We start from the raw sequence: 24,624 nt of genomic DNA, 5'->3' as shown, positions 1-24,624 counted from the left end.
CATTTTAAAAACTTAATGATTGGATAAATTCATTTTAAAAACTTAGAAAACTGACTCAAAAAGAAATAAAAGGCTCCCTAGGGAAATTTAATCAGTGGTTTAAATTTCTCTGACTGATGCACCAAACCTATGTGAATTTATAGGTGATTTCCACTAAATTTGCAAGGGATATATCATTCTAATCTTATATAAAGTTTCAGAGAAACTTTTTTAAAAAATGGAATACTTCATGTTTTGGGGCTATCATATCTTTTTTTTTTTTTTTTTTTGCGGTACGCAGGCCTCTCACTGTTGTGGCCTCTCCCGTTGGCGGAGCACAGGCTCCGGATGCGCAGGCTCAGCGGCCATGGCTCGTGGGCCTAGCCACTCCGCGTCATGTGGGATCTTCCCGGACCGCACGAACCCGTGTCCCCTGCATCGGCAGGCGGACTCTCAACCACTGGGCCACCAGGGAAGCCCCCAGGGGCTATCATATCTTTGATAGCAAAACCAGTTAAGGCTGGGGACTTCTCTGGTGGTCCACTGGGTAAGACTATGCGCTCCTAATGCAGGGGGCCCAGGTTCGATCCTGGGTCAGGGAACTAGATCCTGCATGCATGCTGCAACTAAGAGTCCGCATGCCACAACTAAGACCAGGCACTGCATGCATGCATGCATGAATAAATAAATAACCTCTTCTTTTTTAAGAGAGGGCATTTTGTTATTTACTTATTTACTTATGTATTTATTTACTTTTGGCTGCATTGGGTCTTCGTTGCTGCACGCAGGCTTTCTCTATTTGCGGCGAGCAGGGGCTGCTGTTTGTTGTGGTGTGCGGTCTTATTGTAGTGGCTTCTCTTGTTGTGGAGCATGGGCTCTAGGTGCGCGGGCTTTAGTAGTTGTGGCTCGCAGGCTCAGTAGTTGTGACTCGTGGGCTCTAGAGCGCAGGCTCAGTAGTTGTGGTGCACAGGCTTCCTGGATCTGCGGCATGTGGGATCTTCCCAGACCAGGGCTCGAACCCGTGACCCCTGCATTGGCAGGCGGGTTCTTAACCACTGTGCCACCAGGGATGTCCTACATACATTATTTAAAAAACAAAACAGTTAAGGCTGTTATAAGAGGAAAATTGCGAGACATTCTCATTCATAAATGTAGATGAAAAAATCCTATACAAAACATTAGCATACAAATCTAGAATGGTGTAAAACAAAAGTATACCATAACCAAGCTGTATTTATTCCAGGAATGCAAGCATGGTTTAACACTAGAAAAATCTATAAATGGCATTTACTTCATTAAGAATTTAAAGAGAAACTATATAATCTTCATAGATGTCGAAAAAGCATTTGGTAAAATTTAGCAAACACCTTTTCATGACAAAAATTCTTAGTAAACTAGGAAGAGAACTTTATCAACCTGATAAAAAATACTTTCTAGAGATCTACAGCAAACATTAGTTTTCTTTATTTTTTGATTAAGGTATAATCACTCAGAAAAGTACACATATAATAGTATAACAACAAAATTTCACAAGAAATACACTTGCAAGCTTTATTTACTTGGCAGACATTTTTTTTTCTTTTTTAATAGACTTTTTAGAACAGCTTCAGATTTACAGAACGATTGAGAAGATAGCACAGAGTTCCCACACCCAGTTTCCTGTTACTAACATCTTAGTATGACGTACATAACAATGAGCCAATATTGATACATTATTTATTAACCAAAGTCCATAGTTTATTTAAATCTCCTTAGTTTTTGCCCAATGTCTTTTTTTCTGTTCCAGGATACCCCATTATAGTTAGTTATATCTTTAGGCCCACCTTAAGGGGGCTGTGACAGTTTCTTAAGACTTTGCTTGTTTTTGATGACCTTGTTAGTTTTGAAGAGTACTGGTCAGGTTTTTTTTTGGCTGCATTGGGTCTTCGTTGCTGCGTGCAGGCTTTCTAGTTGCAGCGAGTGGGTGCTGCTCTTCATTGTGGTGCACAGGCTTCTCATTGCGGTGGCTTCTTGTTGCGGAGCATGGGCTCTAGGCACGCAGGCTCAGTAGTTGCGGTGCGCGGGCTCTGGGGTGCAGGCTCAGTAGTTGTGACGCACGGGCTTAGTTGCTCCACAGCACGTGGGATCTTCCCGGACCAGGGATTGAACCCGTGTCCCCCTGCATTGGCAGGCGGATTCTTAACCACTGCACCACCAGGGAAGTCCCTGGTCAGGTATTTTTTAGGATGCCCCACTGTCGGAATTTGTCTGATGTTTTTCTCTTGATGATACTGTGGTTATGGATTTTTGGGAGAAAGATCACAGAGGTAAAGTGCCATTTTCATCATATCATATGAAGGGTACATGTTGTCAACATGTTTTATGACTATTAATATAGGCCTTGATTACTTTAAGGTAGTGTTTGTTTTCTCCACTGTAAAGTTACTCTCTCCCCTTTCTATATTGTCCTGTCTCTTCTCACCCATTTATTGATATCAGTGTGGACTCATTGATATTGAATATGGTTTCGGTTATAATCTTATACTGTTTTATTTTGTTGCTCAAATTGTTCCAGCTTTGGCCACTGGGAGCTCTTCAGTTGGCTTTGTGCTCTTTGATATACTGCCATCAATGTGTGGGGGTTTTTTGGAGCAATTCCTTACTTTCTGGTACTACAAGATGCTCCACGCTCATCTTTTATGTTTCCTGCTTCAGCCCTAGAATTAGACATTTCTTCAAGGAGCCCTGGTTCCTTTAATTGAAGAATGATACTAGCAACCAAGATGCAAGTGCTTAGGCATAGTTCTGGGGTGCCATTTCTTTTAGGCCCTCTTAGCTGACAGAGCAAAAAATATGTTTATACTAATTTGTATATATAAAATATTGATATGATTCAATGCAATTCTAATTAAAATCTCATCAGGGATTTTATTGGAACTTGTTCAGCTGATTCTGAAATTTATATGGAAGAATAAAGCCTAAGCAGAACCACAAAACACTCTTGGAAAAGAGTAAGTTGAGGGGACTTGCTCTAACAGATTTCAAGATTTAATATAAGGTAAAAATAATTTAGTGAGTTGCTGGTGCAGGGATAGAAAAACAGACTGTAACTGAGGTTGCACAGTAGATCCCAGATGAAAGAAGGGACTAAATAGAAGGGAAGGCAGTTCACTACCAATGTGGAAAAAAATTGTATTCTCTACTTCAAACGATATGTGTAAATTAACAATATATAGAAATTAAGTCCAAGTGGATTAATTATTCAGATGTGAAAGACAAAACTTTAAATTTTTCTAATATAGAAGAAAATCTTTATCTTTGGGGTTAAGGAACAATTTCTCAAGATACAGAAGTGTTAATTATAAAGGATTGATACATTCAAATTCATTTAGTGTTTCGTCATCAAGAGACATTAAATGATGTATAAATAATAAGCTGTTATATGGGATGAAATAGCTGTAACATATAAGCAACTAAAACTGTGATCTGGAATATATTCCTGTAATCAATAGGAAAAAGACAACCTGACAAAATAATACTAACAGACATTTTTTCACTTAAAGGGAAACCCAAATAGGCAATAAACAAATGAAGATAGTGTTTAACTTTATGATTGACTTGCAAAATCATGAATAAACCCACAGTAACATACTATTTTATACTTGCTAGTTTGGCGCAGAACATTAGGTGCGGAGAGGAAGTAAGTCGATAGGAACTCTTATATGCCGTTGTGGGGCTGTATTTTGGGGCACAGCCAGTGTGGGAAACAAATGGCCATTTTCTTGTAAAGTGTATCAGGATCTTTGAGATTTTTACTGTGCAAAGGATTTCTTTAAGATAGCTTTATTATCAGACTTCCCTGGTGGTCCAGTGGTTAAGACTCCGTACTTGCCATGTAGCGGGCACAGGTTCGATCCCTGGTCGGGGAAGTTCCGCGTGTTGCAGCCAAAAAAAAAAACAAAAACAAAAACATAGCTTTTTAAGATAGCTTTATTTTAAGCTACGTGCTTGAGGAATGGTTGGAAAGTTATTAAACAATTCTTAGGATAACTTGCTTAACGAAAGAGAATTTCAGCTTAATGCTTTTCTGTTATTTCTTATAAAAGAAAACCATCTTATTCACTGCTGAGTTTCTTGCACCTAGACCAGTGCCTCGCACATAATAGGTGGGTCAGTATTTGTTTAACAGCTAGCTGCAGGTATACTTCACAATTATTATTCTGGCAGTGGAATATTATCCATGTTGGAATGTAAAAGCTGCTCACGTGTCTCTTGATCAAAGATTTTAACATAGGAATTTGCAGAGCCTAGCTGGCAGAAGTGAACCTAGGTCTACTAAAATGTAGCCTTGCCTGTGTTGTGGTTGAAATGAGAATGCAAGCAGTTTTGTTTTGTTTTTTTTTTATTTAGTTAGTTTTGGCTACGTTGGGTCTTCGTTGCTGCGTGCAGGCTTTCTCTAGTTGTGGCGAGCGGGGCTACTCTTTGTTGTGGTGCGTGGGCTTCTCATTGCGGTAGCTTCTCTTCTGGCGGAGCATGGGCTCTAGGCGTGTGGGCTTCAGTAGTTGTGGCACACGGGCTCAGTACTTGTGGCTCGTGGGCTCTAGAGCACAGGCTCAGTATGGGCGCATGAGCTTAGTTGCTCTGCATCATGTGGGATCTTCCCAGACCAAGGCTCAAACCCGTGTCCCCTGCATTGGCAGGCAGATTCTTAACCACTGTGCCACCAGGGAAGTCCCTGCAAGCTGTTTTAAACAGAATGTTTTAATACTTTTAAGTTTATGGAACATAATTTGTCAGTTGTTTATTTTTCATCCCTACTAAAGATTTGAGATAACTAAATTTGTTGTTTTTGAGAAAAGTAGGAAAAGTTAACCTTTGTTCAGAGTATTTTTTTGTACATAAATATTTACTATTCTTAAATTATAGCCAGTTGTTTGGGGAAGAGGATGCTGATCAAGAAGTGTCTCCTGACAGAGCTGACCCTGAAGCTTCCTGTGAGTAAACCAGTTGGGGTATATTTTCTTATTGGTGAGCACTATCTTTATTTTGCTAATTTAATATTGATAGCTTAATGCGGGGGGAAATAATTGCTGTTATGTGCTAGATAATATGTATTTAAGATGTGTTTTTAAAAATGGGTACTGCCATTTTACTTGTGAGGAAACAGTGTTCAGGGAAATTTTACAAATCTAGTAAATAGAGCCAGGAGTTGTTTCCAGATCTGATTATAGGTCTGTACTTGGAACTGCTCTACATATGGCCTTCAGAAACTGAGGCAGAAAAAGATGGTGATGAGCATGTTATAATTCTGTCTCCTTGAACTCAGAATGTGTCAGATGCTGGTGACCTCCATGAGTGACTCTTTTTTCCCCTAAGGGTAGATGAGAGCTTAGTTCTATACTAACTACAGTTGAAAATAAAATGGTGTTTGTTTTGTAGGGGAACCAATGGAAGCCGAAGCCAGAGCCAGAGCATCTAATGAAGATGGTGACATTAAACGTATTTCCACCAAGGAATGGGCTAAATCAACTGGATATGATCCAGTTAAACTTTTTACCAAGGTTAGGTTTACTTTTTTTTATAATTGTAGATAGATTTTTGTTACTCTGTTTTAAACTAGTACATGATTGAATTACACTTCTTTTTATGCCTACTGCTGTCTTAGTGAATTCATTGATGCAGGTGGGATAAACAAGTTTGAGATTTTAACATCAATACTAAATCAGTATAGCATCTTTATAGAAGGTAAAATACAGAGGCTTGCTTATTCACTCTTGGTTGTCTTTCCTTCCCTGAATTTCACTGAACTTCTTGATTTTCTTTATATAACTGACTTTTGGTTCCTGCTGTTTCTCGTCTTATATCCCTTTGCTGCTCAAATCTTCTATTGAGAGTTTGGGTGACATGTTCTAAATTGCTCTTGAATCCCTAAGCCTGTGTTCTTGGGTGAATTCCTCTTCATTTTATATATTGTTTGCTCAGTATTTTTAGAGAAATCTGTAAGATTGCTTTAATTAGGTCTACCTAATTATGGCTCAGCTAGGCCCCCAGATCTGTGTTTTTAAAAGTCTTTTCTCTTTTCCCTGCTTCTTTTTTTTTTTAATTAAAAAAATTTTTTTTGGCGGGGGGGTGCTTCCCTGGTGGCGCAGTGGTTGAGAGTCTGCCTGCCGATGCAGGGGACACAGGTTCGTGCCCCGGTCCGGGAAGATCCCACATGCTGTGGAGCGGCTAGGCCCGTGAGCCATGGCCGCTGAGCCTGCGCGTCCGGAGCCTGTGCTCCGCAGCGGGAGAGGCCACAACAGTGAGAGACCCGCGTACCGCAAAAAAAAAAGAAAAAAAATTTTTTTTAATTGGAATATAGTTGATTTACAGTGTTGTGTTAGTTTCAGGTGTGCAGCAAAGTGAGTCACTTATACATATATGTATATTCACTTTTTTTAAGATTCTTTTCCCATATAGGTCATTACAGAGTACTGAATTCCCTGTGCTATACAGTAGGTTCTTACTAGCTCTTTCCTGTTTGAGAGAAATCCCTTTGAGTAAAGGCTAGCGCTTCCACCTGCTATTTTTCTGTCTTGTACCTTTTTCTTCAAATAGTATTTTCTCTCTCCCCTGCATCTTGAGTCTCCTGGCTCCTCCTGTCTGCTTTCTGACATGCACACGTCCTGTTGTCCTAAGCAAATGGCCTACTGCTCCCTCCAGCTTCTATTTCATCTTTCCTCAGTGACAGTACATGTCACAGGTTGACTTTCTTAAACCTACTGCATTTATTTCCTCACTACAGCCTTTACCTTAGAAAATGGTTTTTATTTTGATTATACTTAAAATCAAATGCACTTAACTCTGATACGGATATCGACAGTGTTTTCCAAACTAGTATCCATATACCTATTTCCATTCCAACCTGAGCAGCAGTTGAATGCCAGAATAATCTGAAGTACCTCTCCAATCCGTTGTTCAGCAGGTAACTTTAAGCATCTGCTGTGTGCCAGGGACCACTTTAAGTACAGAGGATTTAGTGGTGAAAGACAGAAAATAGGGTCCCAGCTCTTTTTAGGGAGGGAACTCAGCATCTAGAAGGGAAGTCAAACATTGAACAAGGAATTTCAAGTTCAGATGCATTGGAACCCTCTAATAATAAGTAAACTTAACCCCACTTATTATTAAACATTATTATTAAACCTAGTATGAGGGTTCGGAAGAGGCTGTCCAGAGGCTGTCAAGACTTCTTTAAAGTCTTGACATTTCAACTCAAGACTTTAAAGAATAAGGGTGGGGATGAGTGTGCAGCATATAGAAAGAAAGTTTTAGGTTGAAGAACTGAAATAATTCCCATTAAACGGGAGAGTGGAAAGAGGACTGGAAAGGTAAGCTGAGGTTAGATCTGGCAGGACTTTCTAGGTCACGATAAGGATGTTATACGAAGACAGTGGGAATCCATTAAAGGGTAGTGTATAAGGTATAGAAAGTATGCAGTGCACTATTGTAGGACCTGATGTTCCTCTTGTAACCAATATGGGACAGTGCCTTCTGGAGTGTGCAATGCCAGAGAAATCTGAAGTACAACCCATCTGCATCCCAGTGGAGTGTGGAGGAAAAGTTAGACTCAACAGGACTTTGTATGTATAAAGTCAGGAACGAAGAATAATACTAACTGGTTTCCTGCTGGGCAGCAGGTGAACAGAGGTGCCGTTCTCTGAGATAGGTAGGGTGGGAAACAGATGTGTGCGTGGGGGTTGGGGAAGAGGGGAAGGTGATAGAATTAATTTTGAGATTCTTCTCGGATATTAGCGAGATGACAGGTGGTTCTATAGGTAAATAGAGCAGTTTAGACTAGGGATTTGGTTGAGATTCATAGGTTTATAGAAGGAGACAGGAGTGTGAAGATAGGGACTTCCCAGGTGGTTCAGTGGTTAGAATCCACCTGCCAATGCAGGGGACACGGGTTCAAGCCCTGGTCTGGGAATAGCCCACATGCTGCGGAGCAACTAAGCCCATGCGCCACAACCACTGAGCCTGCGCTCTAGAGCCCGTCAGCCAGAACTGCTGAGCTCACGTGCTACAACTACTGAAGCCCGCGTGCCTAGAGCCTGTGCTCTGTAACAAGAGGAGCCACCGCAGTGAGAACCCTGCACACCACAACGAAGAGTAGCTCCCGCTCACCGCAACTAGAGAAAGCCTGCACACAGCAACGAAGACCCAACGCTGCCAAAAATAAATAAATAAATATTTTAAAAAACTTACAGTACTCAGAACTGTGTGGTTTTCACACTGAGTTGTACTCTAATTAGTTGTATATTTGGCTGGTTTTCAAAGATTAAGGATGCTTAATAAATATTTATTGAATTGAGTATATTTTGATAGAAATAGTTCTTTTAACTTAGCTACATCTAAATTCATACCCGGTACATACAACAAACCTGTGGAATAAATCAGTCAACAATAGAAAATATAGCTAAGGAAAAGGTAAAACTATTAAAATCATCTGGTATTCTGCCACATAGGAAGTGTGATTCATGTGATGGTCTCTCAGTCTACATGTGGTAATGTTTATGTTTTTATTTTCGAAATAGGAATTGTTTTGTGTGTTTGAGGTTATTTGGGGGGGGCGGGAGCACATTTCAAAGATGTTGCAGATGGTTAAGAAATTCTGTTTTTGAGCCCTTTTTAAATGTGTGTGCTTTACTGGTATGTCCCACAAACTTGGAGATGTTGCTAACTGGTACCTTTAGGCTCAGTTCTTATGGAGTTCGTGTGTATTCACTTAGTCTGCTTGAATGGTATGATTGTGCTTCCGACTGATCTGAGGAGCTAATTTAGGGGAGGTGACTTGGGAGGACAGGGTCAGTCAGCACAGTTCAGAGTTCCCTTACTCTGCTTTCACCAGCATCTCTGATTTTAACTGTTTTCACATACGGGGGTTTTGTGTAAAATTTCCTTTTACACAAAGTTTTAAGCTCCCCCTGCCCCTTTGAGAATTGTTAATCTACTGGTATATAACATGTGTTCTTTAAATCAGATTTTATAGTGTAATGTTTAAAGTAAATCAGCAGGGAAATTTTGTTATATTTTGTCAGCATAGGGACTGTAGAGTTCATGGAATTTACCTTTCTTCCTTTCCTTCTTTCCTTCTTCCCTTCTTTCTATCTTAGCTTTTTAAAGATGATATCAGGTATCTGTTGACAATGGACAAACTGTGGCGGAAAAGGAAACCTCCAGTTCCATTGGATTGGGCCGAAGTGCAAAGTCAAGGTGAAGGATACATTTTTGTCTTTGGGATAACCTAAATTGGAAATTCTCTAACCTAAAGTCTTTAAACAGCCCTGTCATTTCTTGGTGTACAGTGGTATACACCCATGGTAAGAAATTCAGACAGTTCAGCAAAGTATGAAGAAGGAAAATCACGGGAAATCTCATCACCTAGGGAAATAGTTACTATTAATGTTTTAGGGAATGTCTTGGTGATAACTCCATGCACGTAGACTCAGACAGTTGTATATGCACTTTCCGTAAATGGAATCACACTATTTATATACTCTGACTTGCTCTTTTCAGTCAGTATTATTTAACTAGTCCCTTATCAGTTAACATTTAGTTGTTTCATATTTTCCCTGACATAAAGTGTTGTTCCTTTAACTTATTTATAACTTTAAGTGCAAGAAAAACTATTGTAGTAGTGACTACTTCCTTACCCACTCTCCTTCAACACATTGTGTCTCAGCTTGTTTTTCACAGCAGTGTTCAGCATAGTGGAACTTAAAAGGTACCAGGAGACTTAGGATGTCAGTTTGGAGCAGTTTTCTATAGTTATCTACAGTAACGGATATGTCACTTTATGGCCCAATTCAATTATTGCTCTAATAGCTTCCGCTTTCTGAATGCTAACTATGTTCTGGGCATAGTGATTATTATCTTATCTACATTATATTCTTGAATCCTCTAGTAATCTCCTTATGAAGTTCTGAGACAGTCTTGCACCTTTCCCATATCAATATTAGCGATTTTCTTGTACACATAAGTGTATCTTAGTGATAATTACTTTAATGGAATTTGTTTCATATTATTTGATTTTCTTATCGTCGGGTATTGAATTGTTAAACAGAGTAGAGGAATGATGTTAATAGTGAAATTTCTAATATTCTTTTCTTTAGGAGAAGAAACCAATGCATCAGATCAACAAAATGAACCACAGTTAGGTCTGAGAGACCAGCAAGTTCTAGATGTGAAGAGCTATGCACGTCTTTTTTCAAAGAGCATTGAGACTTTGAGAGTTCACTTAGCAGAAAAGGGAGATGGAGCTGAGCTTATATGGGACAAGGTTTGTTTTGAAAATGTGGGGCAATTACTTGTATATCAAATGTATATTTTAGTTCTTGAGCTGTACCAGAACCTAGTAATTTGGGGATATTGTTTATTCTACCAGATTTTGAGGACATGTTGATTTTTGTTTGGATGTTTTCATCTCTAATTACTACATTGAACTATGAATTTTCTATATGTGAATTTAAGCAGTATCATAAAACCTCATTTTAGATTCTCACGTGTTCATGGTTTATAAATGTGACTTTAATGGAGTAAAATGTTTATCTGACTTAAGCAAATAGGCTTAAGAGAACTTCTTACGTAATAGAGATTTGTTAATAGAAGTCATAATATCTTTTTGGAGACAGCAGCTCATAGGCCTAATTTGGCCTTGAGAGTAATAAAATTGCCTTTTAACTCTTAAAAGTCTGAGAGACTTCTCAATTGAAAAATGAGATGTAGTCTTTCTTACAAGTTAAAACAATATTTAAAAGTATTTTGCAGTTAAATGTTACATTTTGAAATTTGGTGAGTTTACTTATTTTTAATTGTAGTCAATATTTTCTGTGGCTGTAAATGATTTATCTGATAAAGTTTATATGTTCATGTATTGGTAAAGATTTGCTGTGAGTTTTAAAGTAAGGAGAAAAGTTTGATCAGTTTAAGAAAACTAAGGTAACTTTATGTGCAAATTTTGAGATGGGTTGAATCAGTCATCTGAAATAAAGCTGGTAAATTTAGATTGGGGGAGTCTTGTAAACATTAGTCTTTAGGGTTTGTGTGCTATAAGGAGTAACTTAAAAAATTTTTTTTTCATTGTTACTGTTACACTAGTGGTTTGGGAGGTTTTCATCTATACACAGGGGCTACATAACAAAACTTGGAACTGAATTGTTAGCCTCTGTGAGTAAACTCTGAAACTAATGGGTGTGATAAGCCAATTGCCTGGGGAAGTACCTGATGGACACTGTGTTAAATAATCATATTTAATCCTCACCACAACCTTACAAGATGTTTATATAATTTTCCCTGTTTAACAGATTAATGAATATTGGCTCAGGGAGGTTTATTTGCCTGTGGTTACATAGCCAGCTAAATAAGTATGTAAAGAACCCACGTTCTATCAATGCTTTTTCTTTTATACTTTGGTGTTTCTGAATTATGGGCTACGATAGTTTCTTCTCAGTTCAAAGCCGGAAACCTTGCTGAAATCTAACTAGAGAGACTAGGATATAGGCTCAGGAAGAACAGAAGTTGTAAAGGGAAAATTATTGTCCTGCCACATCTGAAAAGAAACAGTATAGGTCTGTGGAGTACATGAAGGGAGTTTGGAGAAGGAAAGCCAAAAGGAGTAGTTCAGCTGTTTCTGAGGCTTCAATGAAATAGCTTTCTCAAAACAGCTTGTGTTCCCTGGGGTCTGTACTTGTCAAACAACCTTATTGTTGACTGATGGACCCAGGGAAGGATTGCCACAATCAATAAATGGAATTGGTATTCTGGTCTATACCCTTAGTCTCCAGTGCATTTGTTTAAGCAGGAGTGAATTCCTAGAACCTGCTGGCTCTTGGTAAGACCACATTCCTGGATCACAGGAGCTGATGATGAGCCCCTGCCCCCTTCTCATCCAGAGAGGCCATCTCTTGTTCTAGTTGACTTGTTATAAATGTGTGAAACTGCTGTTCTGAAAGAAATACTAGCCAAATGAGTAAATTTGTGGGGAGACTTGTTAAATTGTTTAAATTATTGGCAGGATGACCCATCTGCAATGGATTTCGTCACCTCTGCTGCAAACCTCAGGATGCATATTTTCAGTATGAATATGAAGAGCAGATTTGATATCAAATGTAAGTTTTTTTGTACTTCAGTTGTATCATCTAAAATTCTAAGGTTTTTAACAGCTAAACTTTTTTTTTTTTTTTTTTTTTTTTTCCAGCAATGGCAGGGAACATTATTCCTGCTATCGCTACTACTAATGCAGTGATTGCTGGGTTGATAGTATTGGAAGGATTGAAGATTTTATCAGGAAAAATAGACCAGTGTAGAACAGTGAGTGTTTCTATTTGCAATTTTTAAATTAAAACAATAAAATTGGTTTAAAGCAATGGAAAAGTAATTCAAGTTACCTTGTGAGTTGCATGTTTAAGTAAGCTTCCTGGAAATTATAACAAAAAGGAAAACACATTTGCTTCTCTTATTTTTGTCACATTTGCAGAAGCTAGTTTGCTTCTAACATTTCTAGTTTTACTGATTCCTTGGAAGAACTCATTGTGTGAGTTCTTATATTAACTTTTCTCAATTGTTTTTCAGTTCTAAGAGTTCTCTGGTTTAAAATTCTATTTGGTTATTTTATAGTCCCCTGTTCTTCAGTCATTTTTTGTCACTTTTTTATTTTAAACTTATATTTGATCATGTTTATGTCTGAAATCTTTATGGATGAGTTTACAGTCATCTGCTAGACCTCTCTCATAGTGTTTTGTTTGCTTATGTGATACATGATTTTTTAAAAAAACAATTAGTATTTGTTAAAACTATATCTGTGATAATTCTTTAAGGACCTGTTGAAGGTGTGTTTCTTCAGAGAGGATTTTGTGTTTAATTTTATTTATTTAGTCTTTAAAATTTTATTTATTCATTTATTTATGGCTGCATTGGGTCTTCGTTGCTGTGTGCACGGGCTTTCTCTAGTTGCGGCGAGCGGGGGTCACTCCTCCTTGCAGTGCATGGGCCTCTCATTGCGGTGGTTTCTCTCTTGTTGCGGAGCACGGGCTCTAGGATCAGGGCTTGAACCCATGTCCCCTGCATTGGCAGGCAGATTCTTAACCAGTGGGCCACCAGGGAAGGCACCCAGTGCCATTATTAATGCACTCTTAAAATACCTTTTACTGTTTCCGTGAAATTTCAGGGTGAGGGAATGTAGACTCATATGATCAGTGAACCTGCCATCTAGGTTCAGTTTTCTATTTAAATTTTTATTTTGGTTGTCATGTTTTTAATTTATAAGAACTATATATTTTTTGATTTCTACCTTTTTATAGCAGCCTGAACAAGTGTCTACTTTGTTCTGTAACATCCTTTCCATTTCTTTGCTTTCTTATCTCTCTTCTTCTCTTGGGCTAATGATACCTGTATGTCCGGGCTTCATTTGTTCACATTTATAAATGAATGCCAGGATAGATTAATAATAGTGTTAGCCTGAGTATTAGTAGTGTTAGCAATTGTTTTTATTACTGTTCATTTCTACCTTCCCAGTGAAGATCAAGATCAAATAAGTCTGTTCTCTCATTGTACCCTGCTTCCAGCCCTGACAGTACAAATGTATATGCCTAGTATTTATTGTGGGGAGAGGCTACAGTAGGGCTCTTCCTAGCACTTAATGCCTGTCAAGGGATTTACTTCTTTAAGCTTCGGGGAATTAATGGGGTTCTTCTTTAGAGTTAATTCATCTTAGCAGATACCATACTACATGGTAATTGCACGATGAGAATTTGTGTATCAGTTTCCAATGTTCTGACATTTGTAACTTTAGTGCAGTTTTTTTTTTTCCCCCCTTGGTTCTTATTATTTTTTTGTTTGCGTATTAGGGAAATAGTAATAGGGCCAGACATACATTATTTTTCCTTTTATTATGTAAATGTTAATATCATAGTCATGTGAAAATTTGAAAAAAAGGCAGCACATTTGTTCCATATATCTACGAAAGCATTATCATTAATTAGAGAAATTAGTTTATTGGTCTTGTTAGAAGTTGGCTTAAAGTTGATAAGAATAACCACTAGGAAGGAACCCCAAAACTGATTTAATGATGGTACCAGAGACAAGTATGGTTAGGCCCTTATTCATGCCAAATTAGTCTGCAGAATAGTCTATATAGAGTCTTCAGTACACGGAGATTTCTTTCCAGTAAGCTCAGCCTTATTTACAAGGTAGCTAATTTAAAAAGAAGGTTGGAAAAATCAGTCTCTTAACAAGGTTTTGGGACTTCCCTGGTGGCGCATGGGTTAAGAATCTGCCTGCCAATGCAGGGAACGCGGGTTCAAGCCCTGGTCTGGGAAGATCCCACATGCCATGGAGCAGCTAAGCCTGTGTGCTACAACTGCTGAGCCTGCGCTCTAGAACTCGTGAGCCACAACTACTGAGCCCATGTTCCTCCACTGCTGAAGCCCACATGCCTAGAGCCCATGCTCCGCAACAAGAGAAGCCACCACAATGAAGAGTAGGCCCCGCTCGCCACAACTAGAGGAAGCCCGCACGCAGCAATGAAGACCCAACACAGCCATAAATAAATAAACAAATAAATAAGTACATACTCAAACTTTTTTTTAAAAAAAACAAAAGGTCTTGATTTTCCTTCTGGAAGGGAGTATTTAAGTGAACACTGTATGATATATGAATTATGACTCAAATTTCTGATTTTTGCTTGTGTTTTTTTTTTCCCAAAGATTTTTTTGAATAAACAACCAAACCCAAGAAAGAAGCTCCTTGTGCCTTGTGCACTGGATCCTCCCAACCCTAATTGTTACGTATGTGCCAGCAAGCCAGAGGTGACTGTGCGGCTGAACGTCCATAAAGTGACTGTTCTCACCTTACAAGATAAGGTAAATGCAGGACCTAGTTCTCTTCCTGGTTGTTCATTTTTCTTTTTATAAGAAAGGTTGTTCATTTTTCTTTTTATAAGAAAAAACAAGTCCCCTTTTGCCTTTTACAGTGTTACTGTGATAACAAACTAAAAGCCAGATAATTACCCTAATTACTGAGGTGTGTTGCTCTGGTACCCTGGGTTGTTTTACCATCTGGGTCCTGTTGTCTTTCCTGTCTGTGGTTCCAGGATATGTGCTTCACATCCCAGAAGGGAATAGGTGTTTTTGGCTAGAATATGGAGCACAGGTGGTATACATTGGTGGACAGTATCTTAGTAAGCAAGTTCTTTGTTTCTCAGGCAGTGTGTAAATTCTGTATTTTCTTGGCAGATAGGAGGTATCCTTACGTGATCTAGTGACGGTCCTGATTCTGGTATGTTAAGTTAGTCCCTGAGAAGGTGCATCGTTTGCACACTTGGATTCACCTGTAGAGCTCTGGAGTGAGAAATGGAGGGTTAGGATATGGTCTGGTTCTATAGCTTGGTCCTTCAGTTCCTCCTAGTTTTTTTTAAATTAGGAAAGATTTAAAAAATGGCCTGGGGCTTCCCTGGTGGCGCAGTGGTTGAGAGTCCGCCTGCTGATGCAGGGGACACGGGTTCGTGCCCCAGTCCGGGAAGATCCCACATGCCGCGGGGCGGCTGGGCCCGTGAGCCATGGCTGCTGAGCCTGTGCGTCCAGAGCCTGTGCTCCACAAAGGGAGAAGCCACAACAGTGAGAGGTCCGCATACCGCAAAAAAAAAAAAAAAAAAAAAAAAGGCCTGAATGGGTTCCACTTCCCACTTTGGGGATCGTTTCAGATAGTTCCTCTGATTATGTCCATCATGGTGCTACATATTTATATATCTCCTGACATGGGGGAGTAGACCTTCGTGGCCCTAATGGCTGCTTGAGAATGAATGGCCTTTCTCCCAGAAATGGTTACAGAGGGCGGGTTGATTTGAGCTTATGTTTTGGATGGGGAAGCAGCAGGACTTGATATACTGGAGGGTGGTTGCCCCATCTTCCTTCTTAGGAAAGAAACGATTATAGTTGGTATCTACTCATTCTTGAGCTAAAGGTAATTCCACTATTGGACCTTTAGAGAGTTCCTCCATTGTTTGGTTTTTCTGTTTATTTGTTTGTTTTATAGGATCAGGTAGAATTTAACAGTATTATCACTCCTGATCCGTCTCTGAATTTAGAGATGGAACTTGGGAAGGGGAAGACTGTTTATCCGAGAATCAGATTGATGAGAAATATTTCACCTATAAAACATCTGTCAGTACGGGTTTGGAATAGAGACTAAGATAAAATATGTCAAGTGTCTAGCTTAGTACCTAATCTGCTGGGAACGACAAAATACCAAGAGCCAGCCAAGGAGTTCTCAGTCCCCATCTGGAGGAAGTTTTACCTGATCTTTATCAGTGGTCAAACATGGGGGTGGAACATGGGCATGAGATAATTGGGTACATTCCCATTGCTTTCCTGCTTGCCCTAAGGTACCTTGAAGAGCAACTTGGCTCATTTCCAATGGAAGGGGAAAGTTAAGAGCCTTTATGAAAAAAAAAGTCTAGGCTTTTTATGGTCTTTAATTCCATATGTTAATATTTTGAATCTTTTTTTTCCTTATAGATAGTGAAAGAAAAATTTGCTATGGTAGCACCAGATGTCCAAATTGAAGATGGAAAAGGAACAATCCTAATATCTTCAGAAGAGGGAGAGACAGAAGGTATTTATTATACATGGCCTGTGTTCACTCCCCCTCATTTGGATGCAGACTGCCTGTGTGAAGGAGTGCATGTTAGTTTATCCGTTCACTACATATGGTACTCAGTACCTCAGCTGACAGGGGTGATGTTTGTCCAAGAGTGGGGAAGCCTTGATAGCCTGCTCGTGATATAGAGCAGAGAGTATTGCTGAAATCAGTGCCCAGTTTTGGTTTTCTTGGCTTTCCTTTTCGGAAGTTTAAGCAGTTCATCCCTTTTGTTAATGTATTTGTTATATAAGGTGTAATGCATTAGTTTCTGTTTAAGCTTTCCAAGTGAGAATTGTGTTGTGGTTATGCCTCCTTCAGACCACACTGGTCAATCTGATTGGACTTAGAAGTTCCCACACCTCATTTGTCCTGACGGGGAGTGTCAGGATTCTTTTTGGCTATAGCTCCTTGTTAAGAAATTTGGAGATATTAGGTCATGAGTAATTGGAGGTTGCGTTTTGGCTGGGTCATAATCTGTTTTAAGAATCTAGTTGAATATTTAAGCCCCATTCTAGCCATCTGTCTCTTTTAAAGGCTAGGACCTTAAAAATGGAAACTGGTCAAGAATCTCAGTGGCTTAAATGTGGTCCTTTTCCACAAAATACTTGTGCTACTGAGGGTGAGAGAGCATTTATTCAAATATGTTTGGAGTCCTTCTGTATTGCAGGCATAGTCATAGATATTCCTAATTCAAAGATGAATAAGGTAATTGTCCCTGGCTTGAAGTGCTTACAGCCTAGAAGGAGAGGAGGGATTATCAACAAGTAGATTTAGTGCCATCTAAGAAATACTATAGAGAGAAAGTGTACAAAGTTTGAATTGAAGCTTTGTAAAAGGAGGGTCGGGGAGGGGGTGGGGTGTCCCAGGAGAAAGAGGACTCATGGACCAGTTCTTGAAGAAGAGCTGAGGGGGGAGAGTCTGCATTTGGGCAGAATGAACAGCATCTACAAAGGCATAAACTTATGAAGCAATGTAAAAGCTTTAGAAATGGCCAGGTATTTTGTTTCACAGGAAGGTGGGGTGCTGTGGGGGTTGGCAGTGACTGTGCAGCTGGAGGATTCGCTGTGTCATATGTGTAATGTCTGTTTGTCTTCCTCCTCCCCCAGTATCCTGCTCCCACCAGGGTTTAAGCAGGGAAGTAATACATAATCTGCAGGGGGGTGAGATAAGGATGTAAGAGTAGAGGCAGGGAGTCAGAAAAAAATGGAGGGAAGTGAGGGATTTTTACTAAGGCAGAAGCAAATGGCAGATTTGAGATTTGCAGAGGCAGAATTTAGAGCACAGGTGAAGAAGAGTAACATTGTTAGGCTTGGACAGAACTGTTGCCAAGACTCTGGCTTCAGAGGTGATGCTAATTCACCAGGATAGAATGCTCAGTGACTGGGTTCCCTTTTGAACATGTTGGGCTGAGGAGTTTTAGTGAGTGTGAAAGGGCTTGGAGATGGAAGTCTGGATAGAAACTATTTTCCAGAGACATTCCAGGGAGACTAAAAAGGTAAAATAAGAAATAAAAACTAAGAACGCAAAAGATTATTAGATTATGTAAAAAAATTATGTAAATTTAAACGTAAGTAGAATTTAAAATACAGTTTACTTAGTATGTGCCAGGCATGGTGGCTATAGGTCAACAGGTTATACACAGTCTGTAGACACAGAGCAGATACTCAGTAAAGCTGACTGTTGTGAGGGGAGAGTGTAAATTGGCAGCTAAATGAGGAAGCAGTTTGTAAATGAAACTTGAGTGCTTTTACAGGTCAGGAGAGAGGAGCATTTGAACATGCAGGAGAGAAAGGATAGTTAAGGCAGGATGGCCCTAGAATAGGTAGGAGGAGGTGGTGACACCAAAAGTTTGGTTGGAGAGATTGTTCTTCATTGGAGTATTTATAATCCATGTAGCAAAGGCTTATTGAGTGCCAGTAGATGCTAAGCATGGTGGGCTACATGCTGGGGATATTCAAATGAAGCAGAAATGACATGTGGAAGAGAGAACTAAGTTGGAATTACTAGTTTTTGGAGACCCTGCTGTCCATTGAGAAATGTTGAAAATTTATGTTGAAAAATTCATTGAAATAAAGTTTCCTCATACTTCTGAATTGTAAAATTTGCTAAAAGTAGTTTGTTGGCATTTCTGTGGATAACCTCTTTAGAAATAGAGTATATTTTGAACAATTCTAAAAGTTGTCACTGACTCCTGTAGGATTCCAGATTAATTTGGTTTCAAGGGGAGAAGGTTCTCAGAACTTCTCACAGTTCGATTCCCTTGAAGTAATTTTGGTAGTTAAGTTTTCAGGGCTGAGTAGCTAAGTGAGTAATACTTTAGTGGACTAGTTTACTAGGGCTGCCATATCAAAATACACAGACAAGGACTTAAATAACATTTATTTTCTCCTATTTCTGTAGGCTAGAACTCTTAAGATCAAAGTGTTGGGAGGGTGGGGGGAGTTGATGGGTTTGGTTTCTCCTGAGGCCTCCCGCCTTGGCTTCTTCTAAGGATACCAATTAGATTGGATTAGGGTCCACTCCAACAGCCTCATTTTAACTTAATCACCTCTTTAAAAAGCACTGTCTCGAAGTATAGCCACATTCTGAGGCACTGGTGTTAGAGCTTCAGTGTACGAATTTTTGGGAGATAGAGTTCAGCTTATAGCAGGGGGTTTACCTTTAAAAACTTAAAGTGACTGCTCCACGGACATATAACTAAAGCATCTAAATTTCTTTCAAATTTTCTAGCTAATAATCACAAGAAGTTATCAGAATTTGGAATTAGAAATGGGAGCCGGCTTCAAGCAGACGACTTCCTTCAGGACTACACTTTATTGATCAACATCCTTCATAGGTAGGAACTATTAATATTTTAAGTGTAAGAAGTTATTTGAATATACAAACTTAAGATAAAGTGGAGAGAAAATGTTTTCTTACCTTTAAACCTTACTGTTCATTTGAAGCTGCACCATGTATATGCTCAAGTTGGCCGCTAAGTTCCCTGAGGTTTGACCTACAGAAAAATCTGAGAATCCAGAAAGAAAAGGGATAAGCGAGAAATGTTTAAGGGTTAACTAACTCATCAGTGGTGGCTGATCAGAAAGACCTAGAGAGGGTAGAAATTCAGGTGTTTGAATAGTTATAATCAAGGGTGCATTCATTTTGATAATTGAACTAGAATAAAAAATTTTAATTAGTTTTAAAGATGATTTGGAAGAAAGAAATATTTCTCCCATAAAACAAGTATTTCATTGTGATCCGGAACAGTAACAAGAGAGCATTAAAATTTATCCTATATAGATTCCTGGGTCATGTATTTTTTTCTTTTTATTTGATTTTATATCCTGCCCACTTTATAAAAAAGCATCCAAAGTGCTTGCGTTACAGGATATTTGCACATATGTAACACAATTTAAATACAGATGGTCCTCCACTTTGGTGTGTTTATCTGCTGAATGAGGTAACATGCTCGTTGCTACCCTTAAACTGCACCCTGACTCATAACTTTAGGTAGCATCTAACAAAATGCAAAGGCTGCCACCTGCATCCACATGTTTTTTGCCAATGTTGCTATCTATATATCCAAACATTTAGAACTTGTGTAGTTGTTTGGAGAGTATTATATATATACTTAGTTTATAAAAAGCATAAAATGACAGGAAAAACTGAATGTGGGTTATTAGTATAAAATGAGACAATTGAGTGAAAGGTAGATATCGCTAGGGAGTGATATCTGGCCTCGATTAGACACCAGTTGGATGTTAGTGGTGTGCTTGTGTTCAGTTGTGAAAGGACATGTACAATAAAATGGAAATATATCACATGGTGTCTAAAAAAGGAGGCATAATTAGGGTTTTTTTTATCATATTTTTTAGCTCTCTGGGAACAGAACCCCCCTTATAACATGTAAGTCTTTTGTTTGACTTTCATGCATTAAACTTTTATACATGTTTTTGGGAACTCATTACAAAAGCAGGGTGCTGCCTGTAAAGATGGGGAGAAAACCGAGAATCCATGTAACTCTACCCCCAAACACTAAATTACTCTGGTCAAGATCAGAGTACAGTGTATAGAATCTTTTCACCTAGTAGCTGAAGAAATAATGCCTAAGAATTACATCAGGCCTCACAGTTTTCAACTCATTTTCTGCTTTAGCAATAAAAGTTACTTAACATTTTTTTAAAAAACCCTTTCCCTGAATTGAAAGTGCGATGTTATTGACCATTTGAATTAGAGTTTTGAATTATCATAAAAATCTGTTATAGTCTTTTTTAAAACTCTTTGAAAATCAGAATCCAAATATTTGGTGTGTACGTAGTATACGCTTTTTGAGCTTTGAGGACAGTTTCTGTCTGGTGTGCCTTTGCTTTTGTAAGTAGTATAGCAGTGGTCCAGTGTTATAGTACATGGTTCTCTTACAGTGAAGACCTAGGAAAGGATGTTGAATTTGAAGTTGTTGGTGATGCCCCAGAAAAAGTGGGGCCCAAGCAAGCTGAAGATGCTGCCAAAAGCATAACCAATGGCAGTGACGATGGAGCTCAGCCTTCCACATCCACAGGTGAGTCATGGCCCCCCGGCCAGCAGGTTGTTAATTTACCCACCAAGCACGACTGTTTAGAACAAACTGATTATTTTATGAATGTTGACCATAAAGTAGAACTCCGTAGGACTACTAGAGGTGTGTGTTGGTTTGGCATTGTTTTAATGAAGCTTTGAATGTATGAACCATGAAGATATTTAAGACTGGGTAAAATTTTTATGGAAAATAGACACTTTATTTTTTTGTTCGTTTGTTTTTACGACTGGAAATGTCAGTTTACTGGTGTAGAAAGATGGTTCATTCTTAGTAGTAGTAGTTTTGGATTTTGTATGCCTGTTCGTAGGGGCAGTAAATCAGTGCATCTAACTATTTTGAGTGAACAGATGCTTGGTAAGTATAACATTTTAGCATTTCACAGTTTTCTCAGAACCAGTGTGACTTCGATAAAGTGCACCAGAAGCTTTCTTTTCCTGGGTGTTCAGTGTTGGTGCTTTACTGTGCTCTAATGTAAACGTTTACTACCTGCCTCACCCCACCCCAACTCTCTCTCTCTCTCTCTCTCTCTCTCTCTCTCTCTCTCTCTCTCTCACTCTCACTCTCACTCTCACAGTCTCTCGTTACTACTTTTTCACTTGTTTTCATTTCTTTGACCCTGTGTCTTTGGTGTTCTTTGGAATATGGTGGTTCCTTGGTTTTCATGTTCTCTGAGAGTTGTAAAGATGGACTTTGAGGTAGTCCAGAGTGTGTGGGCCATGGGTTCATGACCTTTTCCCCCCTCTGAAAATAGAAAGGTTCATCATCCTCCTTTAAGGAAAGGACTGGTAGTTTTTCAAAAATCATAATTCAAAATGTGCATTTATCGATGCACTGCTGTGGATAGGTTTTGGAGGCTCTAGCAATGAGTAAGGTAGGTGTTCTGCCTTTGATTTAGTGCAGTGGTGGGAGATGGGTGACACAAAACCAACCGTAGTGTAGGGTTAAGAGCATACACTGTAGAGCCCCACTCTGCAGGTTTGAATCCTGACCTCATCCTCTGCTACTGTGTGACCGTGGGCAAGCCTCTGCCTCAGTTTCCTTTTCTGGAAAATGGATAATAATGTTATCTTCTTTATACGGTGGTTGTGATGATTAAATGAGTTGTATATGTGAAGTGCTCAGAACAGTTCCTGGCACGTTGTAAGTGCTATGTATATGTTGTTTATTACTACCACTGCTGCGAATATTAGGATATTCACCCTCCTCTTTTCTGTTGGAGAAGTAGAAACAAGGAACTGTAACAATTCCTTTGAATTATATAATGCTTGTTAAAATTTTTGTTTTGATTAAAAAAGAAAGAGGTGCTTGTAACAGAAAACATTAAAACACTACGGAAATATGTAATGTGTAAAGCCAAGGTCCTAAGGGTAGCCATTCTAAAGTTTGGTGTGTATTAGAAGAGTTAGTTTTTCACATACGTAAAATTTTAGTGAGCTGCTAGTAACCCCCCACTTTTAACCATTTTTTCCCTTTTTTTCTGAAATAAGCACAAGAGCAAGATGATGTGCTCATAGTTGATTCGGATGAAGAAGGTCCCTCAAATAATGCCGACATCAGTGAAGAAGAAAGAAGTCGCAAGAGGAAATTAGATGAGAAAGAGAATGTCAGTGCGAAAAAGTCACGCACAGAGCAGACAGAGGAGCTTGATGATGTTATAGCATTAGATTGAACGGAAATGCCTCTGAACAGAACCCTCTCACTGCAGTAGGCCTTCTGGGCAGAACCAGGTTATTTGTTATGTCCTTTGTTCCAAAGGGAAAAAATTGGCACCAGTGACTTGAAGATGATTCTGCTCCCTTTGAAAGCATTCATTTTGCTAGAACTATTAGAAACATTGCAGTATGCTGTATTGAAAGTAGGAATATAGTTTTAAAACCCTTTGAACAAAGTGTGTGCATAACCAGTCATGAGATGGAACAACACAATGCATGTTGCCTTTTTAATGTAAATACCCTTAGGTATCATTTAACAGTTTTACAATATTGTGGTTTAGTAAAGTTGATACCTGGTTATAAATATTATGCCTTTATTTTTGGTTAGAAGAAGAATTATTTTTAGCCTAGATCTAACCATTTTCATACTCTTAATTGACTGAAACAGATTCAAAGAAGTATCGAGTGCTATGCATTGAAACTTGTTTTTAAATGTTAACTGGCACTATGTATATTAATGTAAAACAGTTGTTAATTTACTCAAGTTTTCAGCTTGTACTGCCTGGTATGTCTGTGTAAGAAGCCAATTTTGTGTATTGTTCCAGTTTCAGGTTATTTATATTTGATGTTTTGTAAAACTCAAATACGACTATACTGTACTTATGGACCAAATAAATGGCATCTGCATACTTGTTATACATGCCTGCACAGTTCACGTTTCTGCCGGGTTTATACGTTGTATTTGCTGCAGGCATGCTATATTCTTTGCTTTTAGAAAATTAACTCAGAAACGGACGTGGAGGTTACAAGACCTCTGCTGTTTACCACAGGTGAGTATGTTCTGAAAGAAAGCTTTTAATGCCATTCGGATTGTAAACAGTTGGCCTTCTGTTGAGAACGTTTAAGTGATCTTTGCTCGGCCCCAGTAACTTGGAGCCTTCGATTTGAGACTCCACGGGGAAAGCCTTTCCTCCACTCTGGGTTGTCCCCAGGTCATCCAAATCCCTTCTTGCATTGTACCATTCAGGACCCAACTCTGGCCAGCAGATGTGACCACACCAGTGCTGAAGGGGCAGTACTCACATCTCTGTCTTGGACCTCGGAAGGCCTTGGCCTTTAGGCCGCTGTCACACAGATGTGCCTGGAGTTTTTGGGTAACAGAAACCCATGAAGCTGTTTGCCCAGTTCTGTACCTCTCTGCCTTTGGTATTTTTGGCCACAGTCAGCCAAATTTCAAGTTGATAATTCTCTGTATTGTTCCACTTTGTGTAATTCTTACTCTGCCATCCAGCTTACTCCTCGTCTCTGTCATTTCTAAATTCATCATGTAATCAAAGCCTTCAGAAAAATCGTGGCGAGCAAGACTCAGCCCGCAGGAGCATGCTGCTTGACGCCTCCAGGATGAACCGACTTCCGTTCTTCAGATACGACAACTACAAGCAGGCTAGGTTCCCACCCACAACTCTATGACCCTGTGAGGTTCACTTGGCCTCTAGATTTTTTTGGAGGTTTCATTTTCCTCCAGAAAAATAAATGTCAAAATTACAGAGCTGTGTAACAGATAAAAATGAGATATTCTGGAATACCACCTCTCAGAAGCAAGTTTTGGTTAACTGGTTGGTCCCTGACGATCAACTCCCATTTTGAAATTTTGCATTCCGAAGAGCTCTCCAGATTTGAAAGTCTCTCCATTCCTTAAAACCTCACCCTTCACCCTGCCTTTTTAGACACAATTGTCAACAGTGTATTTCTGGCAGGTTGTGTACGTTCTTTGGTTTTCTC

At 39.1% G+C, this 24,624-nt stretch overlaps 1 protein-coding gene across 5 annotated transcripts in view; it reads left to right on the top strand.

Annotated features, from left to right (window-relative positions):
* Nucleotides 1-23,538, top strand: part of UBA2 (ubiquitin like modifier activating enzyme 2) — a 31,729-nt gene extending 8,191 nt beyond the window's left edge. For 3 of the 5 annotated variants that reach the window (XM_067719946.1, XM_067719950.1, XM_067719948.1), the window contains 11 exons: nucleotides 4,885-4,952; nucleotides 5,398-5,519; nucleotides 9,111-9,210; nucleotides 10,110-10,276; nucleotides 12,011-12,104; nucleotides 12,194-12,306; nucleotides 14,700-14,855; nucleotides 16,509-16,605; nucleotides 19,363-19,468; nucleotides 21,036-21,172; nucleotides 22,678-23,538. In XM_067719946.1, coding sequence (XP_067576047.1) covers nucleotides 4,885-4,952; nucleotides 5,398-5,519; nucleotides 9,111-9,210; nucleotides 10,110-10,276; nucleotides 12,011-12,104; nucleotides 12,194-12,306; nucleotides 14,700-14,855; nucleotides 16,509-16,605; nucleotides 19,363-19,468; nucleotides 21,036-21,172; nucleotides 22,678-22,859 — 1,342 coding nt within the window. In that variant the 3' untranslated portion in view covers nucleotides 22,860-23,538. Of the gene's footprint in view, nucleotides 1-4,884; nucleotides 4,953-5,397; nucleotides 5,520-9,110; nucleotides 9,211-10,109; nucleotides 10,277-12,010; nucleotides 12,105-12,193; nucleotides 12,307-14,699; nucleotides 14,856-16,508; nucleotides 16,606-19,362; nucleotides 19,469-20,489; nucleotides 20,533-21,035; nucleotides 21,173-22,677 lie in introns of those variants that run through there. The other 2 variants (XM_067719947.1, XM_067719949.1) reach the window with 2 other exon arrangements.
* The last annotated feature ends 1,086 nt before the right edge of the window (nucleotides 23,539-24,624 follow it).

This window comes from Pseudorca crassidens, chromosome 20, assembly GCF_039906515.1.
Source record: "Pseudorca crassidens isolate mPseCra1 chromosome 20, mPseCra1.hap1, whole genome shotgun sequence".
Lineage (NCBI taxonomy): Eukaryota > Metazoa > Chordata > Mammalia > Artiodactyla > Delphinidae > Pseudorca > Pseudorca crassidens.
Note: the sequence above shows the minus strand (reverse complement) of the source record. Positions and strands in the feature narration are given on the sequence as shown.